The sequence below is a fragment of the Ostrea edulis genome, chromosome 2 (assembly GCF_947568905.1).
Source record: "Ostrea edulis chromosome 2, xbOstEdul1.1, whole genome shotgun sequence".
NCBI classification, from domain to species: Eukaryota; Metazoa; Mollusca; class Bivalvia; order Ostreida; family Ostreidae; genus Ostrea; species Ostrea edulis.
Genome location: NC_079165.1, coordinates 57637894 through 57651559, shown reverse-complemented (window position 1 = coordinate 57651559; position 13666 = coordinate 57637894). Strand labels below are relative to the sequence as shown.

Genomic DNA, 13666 nt, shown 5'->3' with positions numbered 1-13666 from the left:
ATACTCTGTAAAATAAGAAGGCCCTCACTTGAAAACTAAGGAAGGAAAAACAGACAAAGCATGTACTCTCTCAGGGTTTGACATTTACTTTTTTCAGCACTAGACCAGTCGGGCTACTTCAAATGATTTTTACTAGACCTGACTTTATATCCACTAGCCCTGACCAACTTTCCAGAAAAAACCCTGATAGTTTCTCCATATTTAAATACTTCATGTAAATGACAAACGTTTACGACGTAATTTATCAACTTGATAAACACTTTATTATAGTCTATTCAAATAAACTGTTTAAAATTAACATCGAGTAGATGTCGTAAAACATCATTACCGACCGCAACTTATTTATTAGAACTAAAAATAGAGATTATTCCACCACACGGTTCAAGATTGGTAGTTTCTTGTTTATTATTTAACATGACCAGTCGGACTAGTAAATCGACATTTTACCCGACCGGACCTATCATTTAGTAGATTCGGTCGGTCGGACGTGCCTTAGTGTCAAACCCTGCCTCTACGTAATAATTCCTCAAACTGACTAAGTTCAACAACCTGTAATTTTCTCAAATATTGAAGGAAATCTAAATCCTTGCAAGATGATCTACAGTGATCCACAAAGAAGCTACGTAGCAAGTTTCAGCTTGATATGTTACAGAGAAATGAAATTAGAAACAGAAAACCCCGAACGGACAGACCAACATCACTGTACCATAAGTCCCATTTGAAGACAGGTGTATAAGAAAGTCCTGCGAACTTCGTAAAACAGTGATTTTTCTACGTTAAAAGGACTGATTCACGATTTTACCCAAAATTTTGTTTTTCACTTTTAATGATCAAAATCTACTGTCTAATGTGTTTGAAAGATTTCAAATGAAACTTAAGGTTATACATTATCACAGAAGCTCATTTTAGAGAGTTTATTATTTGTTTTGTAAACAAAGATTGCGGTATGCTATTGTTTACGAAATTTTCAAAAGAAATGGATATCGATCTAAGTTTATTATATCTTTCACATTTCAAGCATTTTGGGGGTAAAATGTGTCATCTAAAAGTTACAATTTGTGACTATGCAAAATTAAGATGAATTATATTACAAAATCAATATTTCACTTGTTTGTTTGTTTACATAAAAAGACTCGAGTCTTTGTTTACAAACACAGATTTAAGGCTAAAATATTGCTTTCATTCTTGCATTCTGAAGGTCAAAATTTTGGCTGTCAACATTAAATGATTTATATTTTTAATGTTTAACATTAAAAATGAAAAATATTTTTATCAAAAATCGTTAACCAGTCCCTTTAAAGGGGCAAAACTCCATCAAAAATCAACAAACCGAAACAAAACTCAAACTCGATCTGTAACTGAACAATATACACCTGTATACAAAAAAAAAATCAAGTCAATATCTCAAGGCGTTTAGAAAAAAAGTCTGGAAAACTGGGTGTCACGGAAGGATGGACAAGAGTAAAACTATATGCCATGACGACTTTGTGGTGGTTGCATAAAAAAACAGATTTATAACCAATTCTTTTCAACAATCTGCAGAAAGCTTGAGTGTCAATACTGACCTTCCATCCACTGTGATGTCGAAACAGAACCTTTTGTCAATGGTTTGGGAAGCCCGTCGTACACAAGATTTTAGAGTAAAGTTCTCTGTTACGGGCTGGCTCTGATAAAAGAAGCAGAACATTATCAATATTTGAGTGCTAAACTAAGTGTCAAACATACATGTATAAAACCATTATTTTGAGCAGAACTAGTTGATCTTGTCTTACTTACCAGTTTTCCAGTCACTTGGTTATATGGCATCATGTGAAATTTTTTCCCATCCTTTTTGTACCAGCAGTAATGTTTGGTCCATGTTGCACCCATGACCTCTGCAATAATCACATGATTTCATAGACTACAGTCAAAATATATACCAAACAGAGGGGTTTCTTTAAAGAGTACATGCATATACTGTCCTCTAAGAACGTCATGTTTCTTTTATTTAAACACATTATTAGGACTATGTTCCAGATGACAATGATCTGGAGCTTTGGGTGTGGATAGTCTTGAACATCCCCCTAAACTCTATAATTTGGTGGTACCCACTTTTTTCCATTAGATATAGGTATCCCTCTTTCGTGCAGCCTTTGTTGGGTTGGTTCAGGCCATTAGGTTTCTGTAATCAAAATTCAATGGTCAGCAAGTGTCAGAATTACTTTGTTGTGTATAACCAAACAACATGTCTAAATAATAAAAATAAAAAAGAAGAAAACATTAACAAAAACAAAACTTTAAGACTCTCTCAAGACAGCCTAAATATTGTGAATAAATTCAACAAACAATTGTTTATGGGATAAATGTGACCATAAAGCTCTGTAGAAGCTCTAAAACTTTTATATAGTATGCATACATTTTTAGACAGAATATTGAATTCATTATATTTAAACTTATCACAAAAACCATCACCTTAACACCATGAAAAAAAAATGTTAAAAATAATTGAATTAGGACTTATAAAACCATAAAGAAGTATGTATGGTTACAATTGTACTTCAGCCCCCAAAAATCAGAGTTATAATAGAAATATTAAGAAATTGATATTGAAAGTTAAAGACAAAGAAACTTAAATCAGTGTATTTTTCTTCAAAATACTCATTTGCAATTTGTTGATGACAATACAAATACATTGGTACACTGTAATTAAATAAAACCTGATGGAAAACATGAAAGTTTTTTTTTTATCTAAAAAAAAAAAAAACCAAACAGAGCACAGGTGTCAAGAAATAAGATATTTATATAATTCTAGCATCATAATAGATAAAAAACATTTCAATTTCATGTTGCTTGACACATGTGCTCACTTTTTCTTAGAGCAAATTTTTTTTTCAGTTGTTGTGTTTTTCAAGAAATGAGGGAAATCCAGCTGAATTATGACATCATATACACAATATGCATGCATAATTTTGAGATATAGATTTATTGCAGACTATGTAGGCCTTGCACTGTCACATTATGGGATACTTAATCTTATTTTGCCTGTCTAAATTTTAACTCCCTTTAAACCAAATAAAGACAACCGTACCTTTTTCTTTATGAAATTGAATCTCAACCAATCCTCAATTAATATGTAATTTCACTATTTAGAAGAATACCCGAGATAGAATAGTAATTTTCAGAAATCAATAACAAAATATCTTTTAATATGCTTAGCTTGAGGACAACTTTTTTCCCCGGAGCACACATAACTTCAAGGCTAACATAACAAAACCTGAGTTAATGCATCTACTTGTAGCTGTTACTTGTATCTATACTTCATTATAATCTATAGCATGTCAAAGAGAAATTCTCTAAAGATAAGAAGCAGTTTATAAAACGAAGCTACATTGTATCAGAATTGTACATGAGTGATTTTATTCTCTCAGACATTGTATATAATTATCATGCCAGAGTTGCTAATGTGAATAATTTCTATGGACGATTCTGCATTATATGAATTAGATTACATTCATTAATAACACTTAATCTATCTTTGTGTCCTTTATCTAATATATCAATGTTTGCTAGGCTTTATACTCCACCAAAAACCATAGTCCGTGCAATGTGCGCATTAGTACTCACCCACAGCGTAGACTAAAATGGTCAATCAAACAGTGACCAAACAGAATCTAAATTTAACTCTCCATTTCACACCACAGCACCAACCCTAGCTAACAGTCCCTCAACCCAGTCATCAGAATGAAGGGTGGGAGACAAGAGGGCCTGATTAAGAAAAGTTCAGACTCCTTTGCAAAAGATAGTGCAGTCTTCTTCATTTTAGTATTTTGATAATTTTATTTGATACCACATGTCTTATTGTAACAAATATTTCTATCATTAAAAGAGGAAAGTTTGAATCCCTTTTCGCTTTTTAAAGGATATTGGTTCGACACATGACATCAAATCAGAAAATGTTAACTTGTTATGTTAACATATATTCAAGCTATAATCTGGGTAAATGGTAAACATGTTAGAAATATCTCTTTCATATTAACTTTATAAATGGAGAGACAACTGAAGCTCATGTTTAGCTCAAACAGTGGTGATGACCAAACAGTGTGTTATGACCCTTAACCAAAGTCATTGATCCAAATATGTTAGAAAAAACTGACACACAACCAACAAATTTGGGAAAAAAATTAAACTAAACTGTCTAAATTATAATAAATCACAAAAAAAAAAAAAAAAAAAAAAAATTACAGGAAAAAACCCTTGCAGTACATGCAAATGATAGTTATAATTTTTTTCAGTTTGGTTTTATTGCAATAAATACCATTTCCATTGCAGCTACCTGTTAATGAACACATATAATTAACATTGAACACATCATGCTACACAGGTATTCATTGCAGTGTACTAGTATATCTATATGACAGCACAGACAAGCTGTTTGTATGTCAGGTATACATATTTTAGACATATCTTTCTAAATCACCTACTTAAGGATATAAACTACTCACTCTGTTGTCCAACATCTTAAACATCAACGACTCTGTGTATTCCTTTTGACTTTCAAAGCTCTCCCTTGTCTGAAAAAGAAAGACAACTTTTGTATTCTTTTAAGTAACATTATGATTTTTTCATAAAACACAAATAGACTAAAGCTACATGTATATATATAATAATATACTTGAGTATTAGGTACATAAAAATTTCAACACATACCTTCTGTAGGATTTTCTGGAGGTGCATAGAAGACTCTTTGAGCTCATTACTGGCATCAAAGCCTGAATTACAATGAATATTGAAGAAATATAAAATTTATTGTAAATTCAATATTTGTAAAACTAATTGGTTTTTTTTTTTATTCTGGCAGTGTGTTTTTCTGAAAAGTGAAACTTGTCTGATCATATTTTTTCATAATCATCCTTTTTTGTCAAGTATCAGTGATTCTAAGTTTCTCTGTTACAAAGTTAACTAGCACCCAGAACAACCTTTAAAACTTACTCTCCCAGTGACCTTGAACTTGTGAAATGTCTTTGAACAAGGTAATGGCCAGATGCAGGTCATAAACAAGCTTTGTGTGAAGTATGATTGGTTAAGGTTTCTTTGTTACATGGTTGTGACCTCAAACACAATTCAAACCTTTCCTCCCAATGACTTTCAACTTACGCAAATGACCTTTAGCAAGGGTCATGACATACCCTTAGCTATTGTAAGAACTTTTTGAGAGAGGTATGAGTACTTATCAATATTCTTTGTTATAAAATTATAGCATACACATGATACACACAGACAGACAAACATGATGATTCTTACAAACCCCAAACTTCATTTGTAAGGTTATAAAGGTTAACCTCCATATACATAAATAATCTTACCTTGATGATAAAATGTGAACAAGCTATACATAAAGGCTAAAATCTGTAAGGAAGAAAATCAGGATTTAGTAAAAGTTTTGTTGTGAATATTCTAATTAAAAGCAAAAAAGTGTAATTATTTACCAAGCAAGCTGTTTGTCAAGTACAATTTCTAAAGCAACATGTCCACTTCCGAGTTAAAACAAGCACATTTATTACTTACTGTCTCTACAAAATCAAACTTTTTTCTTTCTTGAACTTCTTGTAATTTTAGAACATATTTCATAGAACTCTCCCTAAAGTTTCTAAATTCCATTTCAAGCGTTGCATCAGCCTGAAAGAAAACATAACATACATCACTTATATTCAAACAGAATTATGAATGTTTATTTCTATGCTTTTGTTAAGGAGGTATGCTACACCTGAGAAATTTGATGTAGATGAAAAGTGTAGGATATGTACAAAAATATTTTGAATTTGAAAATTTACTTTATTTTGTCAAAAAATAGTTTTAGTAGAAGGTAATCTGAAAAAAAATTAAAACCCCTGCTGTACTCGAACCTGCGACCTACAGTTCAGCAGTCGGTATTCTAACCAACTGAGCTACTCGGCTAGGTATTTAAATGGAAAAGGAAAAGTCAAATATTGCTGATATCGATTTTGTCATCCATGTTTTTAAAGGAAGTCAGCCATTATGACGATGTAGAGTACTACCTTAAAATGGCATTACCTCTTGGAGGGTGTTGTCACTCATTTTGGACTTCAAGTTAAGATACCTCTCCAGTGACTGACAGATTTTTGCTGTGTGTCGATCAAATGCTTTCTTTTCTTCCTAAAAAGTCAACAAATATTAAGGGAAATAATCCCATCATGTAAAATCATTACTGATGTCTTTTTGTTTTTACAGTGCAAGCATCAGCTGTACAATGGTAAAATATGAATTAATTTTTTTTTTGAAGTTTCACTCATATCCCTATAGTCCCCAAATGGCAGGCACTATGACATTCAAAATTTTGTTCCTTAATTTACACCAAAAGAAGTTTCACAGCCAATTTTTTTGAAAAATGTCTGAACAATTTCTGAGAAGTTAAAAGTCTCCAACAGAATTTCAACCCACTCTAACAAGCTAAGATTCTCTGTCTTTAATGATTTCTGGTGGTAATACGTATTGAATACCAAAGTGTCTTCCCATTAGGCATTTAAACAACAAACCACATAAAATAATGAATTATGGACAGATCACCAAAACCGCAAAAAATTCTTCTGTATTTCTGGTGTGCAGTTTATTGGGAAACCTAAAATGTTTTGTGCAAGAATGCTGATGAAAATCAGTTGTTATTCTCAATTTCATAATAAATTCATGAGCAATAGAAAAATTGTTCATCCAAACTGCAATCTATGTTTTCTGCAAGATGTACGGTCACAAATATTAGCATTTTTAAAACTAATCACAATAAATGCCAGAAAAAAATTATTTGAAACTGTATTTGACAAGATCTCTTTCATGAAATAAAACAAAACAAGATTAGTCTTTCTGAATTGTACAAGGACCAAGAAAGGCTGCTGTCCTATATAGTCTTTTACATGACTTGCCTTCACTGAGCCAATCTGCTCCTTTCTGAACTTGTCTAGTTGCTGAAAAAAGTCTGTAACCTTCGACAGCTAAAACAGAATATTAACATCAACAATGAAAATAATCAAAACATATTCTTTAACAGGTATCCTTTTCTCAATACTTTTTAATTCTACATGTTTCAGGTACAAATGTAATATTTAGAAATTTTAAATCATGATCAAATATTTGTCTATCCAATTTATGCTTTCTGAGATTGCAAATTTTTTTTTTTTAATAATAGCTATTAACTTACATTTTGAATATGAAGAACCTTTGATAAACAAAACAAAATGTTCAATTATACCATTCTATCTCTTTCCTCTTCCACTCTAAGTATAAGCTTTCCAAATTCCTTCAGGGAACCAGCTTGAAAACAAGGAAATACTCTCATCATAAAATCATTTTCAATTGCACTGTATTTATATTTCTTCACATAAAGTGTGTTCTATGTAGCCACATCTATACATTACCTATTTTTTCTTCATCATCTGTCAGTTTCTCTCCAATGCATTCAAATTTAAAATGCATCATTTTCTCGGCAAAACTCTGCCATGTTCTGCCCATTACTGTAAAATACAATTAACAATTGTATAATGTGCATATCAATTGGTAAGAAGTAAAGATGAGACTATCACGTGAGTTTGCAAAAATAATTAATGTAAGTTTTTTTTCCTAAAATGGATTGTCATTTTATACAAGACAAGGCAGAGACCACATGCTCAGACAATCTCTCATTCAACGACTTGTACTACCATTTTTTCATTCAACGACTTGTACTACCATTTTTTCATTCAACGACTTGTACTACCATTTTTTCATTCAACGACTTGTACTACCATTTTTTAATTAAAAAACATTGTATGGTCTCTTTGCTGCAATTTAGACCTTCAGCAAAATAGATTCATAAATCAATAACAGAAAATGGATATAGATTTAGCTTTACAGATTAAATCTTCTTTTACTACATTTATCACAAGCTTCTTGCAGCAATGCCATAGTTCTCTCATGAAGATATCCTGACTTGCATATTAAAGTTTGCTGGATCCTTCTGTATATGCTCATTTGTTATTCTTGCTATGTTATATACATGTAGTCATAAAACTTGTTAATTTGTTAATATCAATGAATTTCCAGGGTATTTGATTATACAGTGCCTATTAATCTGATAGGGCTTAGGGCAAGATCAAAAGATCAATGTCGTATAAAAATCTAAATGCATGGAGTTGGGAGTAGGAGGTGTTTAAAACTCTTGAAAGTTTCTGTTGTTTGACTATTATGTGATTTTTTGGATATGGATGAACTTTTTGAAATGTAAATTAAAGTGACCTTTAAAGACTACACATGTACACTTTCAATAGTGAATAAATAGTAGAATAGACACATAAAGTGATATTAGTATTTGTACTTGATGACAAACTTGTATCAATATATATCATATTTTGTTTCTAGGGGGGTGGGGGTTTTGATGAAATCTATGTGAATTCAGTTTTTTGTCAGTTATTAAACTTTGATCTTGCCCCTTACAAGGAAATAAAACACATGCACAGGGACATGTGACATGCTTGAAATGTACATCTGATCTTATTAAGGCTGTTAACCATAATGATATTTTCCAGTTGATAGTGACATGTACGATTTATAGAGATTTACTTCCTCAAATTTCCACCAACAAACAATGCATCAACTTGCAACGTAGCATAGATTTTGTTCCAGTAAAAGTATGCACAAAAAAAAAATAAAAAAAAATTATATTCCTAGTTCAATATAGTAATCTATTATTACATTTGTATAATACTGTACATGTCATAAACATAGATTGTTATAAAACATGTTAACTTGAATTTTATAGTCTATCAATCCTGCAATGTATGACTCATGAACTTTGAACAAATCCACAATGAACATATGAAGTTCAATATTATGACTTTCAAGTACACCAATAAGAACAGGAAACTAATGTAACTCTCAAGTTAATAGTTGCTCCATTCAGTAATGATGTGGGTTAAGCTGAACAATCAAATTGAAAAAAAAAAACAAGAAAAAAACAAGCTGTGTCTCTGCATCTAATTTTTAGTACAATTATTGATTACAAATAAGCAAGTAAATGGCACTAATTTGTGCATTCACATGCATATGATTCATAGTTTTTAATGTGGTTTATCAATAATAATGTATATTTAATTGAGTATAACTAAGAATTTGATTGTCTTCTATTTAGGTTGTACTTCGCGATAGCCAGAAACCATGGAAATTGAATGTTTGTACACATTTCTTACATTCTCAAAAGTGCTGAGTCAAGAGCACACAAAACACTAATAATAAATGGTGTTTCATTTGTGCACATTTTCACAAATTCAGTTCATTAGTTAAAATATGAATATATGGTCACCCAAATGAAACAGTTAAGTTGGCTATATGCAATTTTCCTCCATACAATGGTAAAATCTCAATAATTCTTATTCATGACCCAGTCGCTAATCAGAATGAAAAGCTATCATATTCTAATCAATACAATATTTCATTTTTTCTTTATTAAAGAGAATTTCCACATTTTAACCAAAACTATAAAAAGAGAACATTCATACATGGCAGCAAAGAAAGTGACCTTTGTTTACCTCTAAAGTTAATCATGTGCATGAACGATACATCTCGTTTGTAAACTAATGTGCCCAAACATTACAGCAAATTACAAGTAAATGCATAGTTCATCCACATGTCAAGCTACCCTTGATATGTATAACAAGGATACTCATAGGTTCAGAGGGTCTGTGGGTAAATGTGCACACAAGACCAATATAATATCAGTAATGCTCAAATGATATACACCTGGCATGCAGTTGTACCTACAGATATGATAAGATAAGATAAGTTTATTCCAATTTTGGGCCCAGAGGGCATAACAGTAAGACATTTTATAAAGAAGGAAATTCAAAAAAGAAAGAAAGTTTACAACATTAACTACAGGTTACATAGACTGCAAACTGCATGTGGATGCAGCATGTTGGGGAAACAAGTACATACATATATGAATTGCTAATCATGTATATATACAAGTAGATGGACAGTATCAATATTATACCAATATATGAATAATAAACTATAATGATTTTTGCAGTTTTAAAGCATCACTTCTTTTTCTGAAAGTTTGCACTAAATATTCACTCAATTTGACAATTACTGGTTTGTCTTCATTAATCATCAACCAAGTAAATTTGTCTTTATTTGTTAGATAGATAAAATTTTTGTTGAGCTTGTATATACCATTAAAAAACATATTTCTCTCTTCAACATAGAATGGATATTCAGTAAGGAAATGAAATTCATCTTCAACACAATTAAGGTTACATAATTCACATATTCTTTTGTTTCTTTCTAAAGAAATCTTCTGGCCAGAATTGGTTTTTGTAAATTCATATCTTCCTCTTTCAATTCGAAGGTCATGTGCACTAATTCGAAATCTACATAGAGTTTTTCTTAATTCTAGGGATTCTAAAAATATATAACTTTCCATAGTAAAGTTTTCTTTATAAGAAAAATATGTTGTGAGTTTTCCTGATTTCTGACCCTCTTCACGTCGTTTTGACCAGTAAAGTAAAAATTGTTTCCGTACCTGATTCTTCATTTGTTTTTTGAAAAATGAGAATTTGAGATTTTTACAACTGGGTACCAAAATGCCCATTTTTTCCTTAAAATAATTAACGTTTTTGTACCAACAATTTATATTATATGAATTCAGATTGATTTTCTCTGTATAAGCACTGTATAACAGGGATGATTCTGGGCAATTCTCAAGTCTATGCCAATATAGTAAAATACTTTAGATTATAGAGCAGAACATAGGATATCTACCCAATTCAGAGATTATTGCAATATTAGTACTTCTTTTACCGGCACCCAGTAGATGTTTACAAAACTTAATATTCAGGTTTTCTACCTCCCAATTTTTAAAGATATCGTATAAACCTCTGTCTTTTTCCAGCATGCATGTTGAAAGTATTCCCCATATCTCGCAGCCATACAAGGCGATGGGTTTTACCATATGGTCAAAAAGATGCAAAAATGTTTTAATTGGTGGATCGATAGATTTGATGTCTTTATAAAGTTTGAATGAGGCCTTAAGAGCTTTATTGTATAGATCAGATTTTGCTTCCTTGAATGAACCACAGGAGGATAATATTACTCCTAGATATTTATATTTGTTAGTACATTCAATACATATGTTACCGAACACAAAATTTTCTTTAATTAGGTGTCCGCTTTTATTAAAAATGACTACTTTTGTCTTATTGGTATTAATTTCTAAGCACCAATCGTTGCAATATTTTTCAAGTAAGTTTAGTTTGTTTTGTAGTCCATTTTGGTTTTCTGAAAGCAGTACAAGATCGTCCGCATATAGAAGAGAGGTGATTTTCTTTCCAGAAAGATTGACAGAGCCAATGGTTTCTTCATCCGGTAATTTAGAAAAATCGTTTAAAAATATTTGGGCTTAAGACATCACCTTGTCGAACTCCTATCTCTGGTGTACATATGGCAGGGTTAACTTGTTCCCTACTTTTATGAAAATATTGTTGTGCCTATACATACTACATAATATGTTGTAGAATAAACCATTGATATTTAATTGTAGGAGTTTTAGTTTAATGCCTTCGTGAATGACGGTATCAAATGCCTTGTGAAAGTCTACAAAACATGCATAGAGTCGTTTATTGCCAGTGTTAATGTATTTGTCAATTAAACATTTAACTACAAATAAATGGTCTGATGTCCTGGATTTTTTTTGAAAATCCTATTTGACTCTCGTGTATTATTTTGTTTTCAGTCCTACATACAACTGAACACAGATACATAGTTCTGTTTGTGTTTTGAATTCCCTTTATTTTGCTGTCATACTTCTATTATCAGATAACTGTATGAAAGCTGGAGTATTCAAATGACTTATAATACACCTGATCATTACAACAAATGTTAACTTCATTCATTGCTACACAAGAAGCATTTGCTGATAGCATTATTAATGTGGATATGTATGATCGCAGGACCCATGCACTATGTATAATTATTACAAAAAACCTTAACCTTCCATCTTAATTATTTAAATTACTTTACAAAGACATATATACGTTAAATGTATTTGAAAATAATTATTAAAATACATTTTTCCAAAATGTTCTCATATAAAAAGTATTTCATATTTTACTGCATAGTATCTGACTGGGTATAAATAATGTTTATATTGAGTTATTACCATTTTTACTAGGTGAAGTGCCACAAAAGTAGAACTATGCTAGTGACGCTAACCAATACAATGAGGGATCTTTATCTTGAGAATGTTTGCTATGATACAAAACTTAGGGTTTAAGGTTTCAACCAACTTTCACATCTAATGCCACTAGCACACTTGGTGAAGGAACTGTCACTACCTATTTTAACAAATCAGTTCTGTTTTGGTTGGGGCTTAAATTTATGACCTACAACTTAACAGGCAAGTGAAAAAAGTTATGAAAGCATCTACTGATTATGAACATGGTAGATGACTGACATTGCATCTGCCAATGATAATTTTTAAAATTTTGTAAAACTTTTAATAACTACGGCAAATAACCATGGTTATGAACTTGGGTCTTAATACATGAATAGAAAAATAAATAAATCAATATATAAATAGTGGGCACATACACATATATATGTAAATATATCCAAGACTTAGTATGCACAAGTCTGTGGTTATGAGTGGGTTTTTGCACTAAAAATCACAAAATATATTTAAATAATCCGTTTCGTTTCGAAAATATTTTTTCTACAATTACCTTTAAGAGCGCTATAAATGCACATGATAAATACTCTGAGACAAGTGCTTACGTTTTGCTGCATTGACTAGTTCCTTGCCATCATTTACAAGAGACTTGATGGCCTTATTTGTCCTCTCAAGCTCTTTTTCATGGTCATGCAATTTTTCCCTGAACGACGGACTATCTGTCAAACATTCAGCAAACTCTAGAGGTTCCAAGCCCATTATTTCATTCGTCTTTTAACGTTGCTACTAGCTGACAATATTTGACAGTCTCTTTCAATCTATTCTCATGATATATTTAGGGCGACTTCCTGTTTATGTTAAAGATTTCCGCATGCGCAGTAACGGTAAGAATCACTAAGATAGTTCATTCGTAGTCGTTTCGGAAATAAGAGGAAAGGATATAGCTATCACTGTTTCAGAATGCCGAAAAAGAAGACAGGACAGCGAAAAAAGGCAGAAAAACAAAAAGAGAGACAGAAAGAGATGAGAAATGCGGAAAAATCTCTAGCTCAAGTGCCATGTAATTTCCTGATGGTGAGTTAAAAGAAAACGTGTCAGTATGAGGCATGGTATGAATATTTCGAATTTCCTCTGTGTTAGTGTTACTTGAAAATTCCCGTTAACTGATTTCTAGTGTGAAGTTTAAGATTAAGCCCATGGTAAATTTCATTGAGTCTTGTGACAAATTATTGTAAGAGCCTTGAAAAGGGACAGATTTAGAAAGCACTGATGCCATGCCTACAACAGTCCCTGTGCAATCTTTATAGCTTTATGAACCTATTTAAAATAGCTTAATATAGCTATTTCAAACCCCAATCTCATCAAAATTACATCTTTTGATCCGTTCACCTATACCTGTTAAACTTAATAAATGTTTATAGCAATCGAAATCCAAGGTGAGTGGATCAACATCATTGTAAACCATGGCTGAAACAT

General features: G+C 31.5%; 2 protein-coding genes across 6 annotated transcripts in view; one reads left to right on the top strand and one right to left on the bottom strand.

Annotated features, from left to right (window-relative positions):
- LOC125681976 (rho GTPase-activating protein 26-like) overlaps positions 1–13074 on the bottom strand; it is a 32651-nt gene extending 19577 nt beyond the window's left edge. For 4 of the 5 annotated variants that reach the window (XM_056154559.1, XM_056154560.1, XM_056154561.1 and 1 more), the window contains exons 1-12: positions 12796–13074; positions 7407–7502; positions 7241–7302; positions 6915–6983; positions 6052–6153; positions 5545–5655; positions 5343–5385; positions 4687–4748; positions 4482–4550; positions 2092–2161; positions 1777–1874; positions 1566–1666 (exon numbers count right to left, since the gene is read on the bottom strand). In XM_056154559.1, coding sequence (XP_056010534.1) covers positions 1566–1666; positions 1777–1874; positions 2092–2161; positions 4482–4550; positions 4687–4748; positions 5343–5385; positions 5545–5655; positions 6052–6153; positions 6915–6983; positions 7241–7302; positions 7407–7502; positions 12796–12949 — 1037 coding nt within the window. In that variant the 5' untranslated portion in view covers positions 12950–13074. Of the gene's footprint in view, positions 1–1565; positions 1667–1776; positions 1875–2091; positions 2162–3603; positions 3616–4294; positions 4313–4481; positions 4551–4686; positions 4749–5342; positions 5386–5544; positions 5656–6051; positions 6154–6914; positions 6984–7240; positions 7303–7406; positions 7503–12795 lie in introns of all 5 variants that reach the window. The other variant, XM_056154558.1, reaches the window with a different exon arrangement.
- LOC125681984 (zinc finger protein 330 homolog) overlaps positions 13060–13666 on the top strand; it is a 23047-nt gene continuing 22440 nt past the window's right edge. The window contains exon 1 of the mRNA XM_048922345.2: positions 13060–13264. Coding sequence (XP_048778302.2) covers positions 13151–13264 — 114 coding nt within the window. The 5' untranslated portion in view covers positions 13060–13150. The remainder of the gene's footprint in view (positions 13265–13666) is intronic.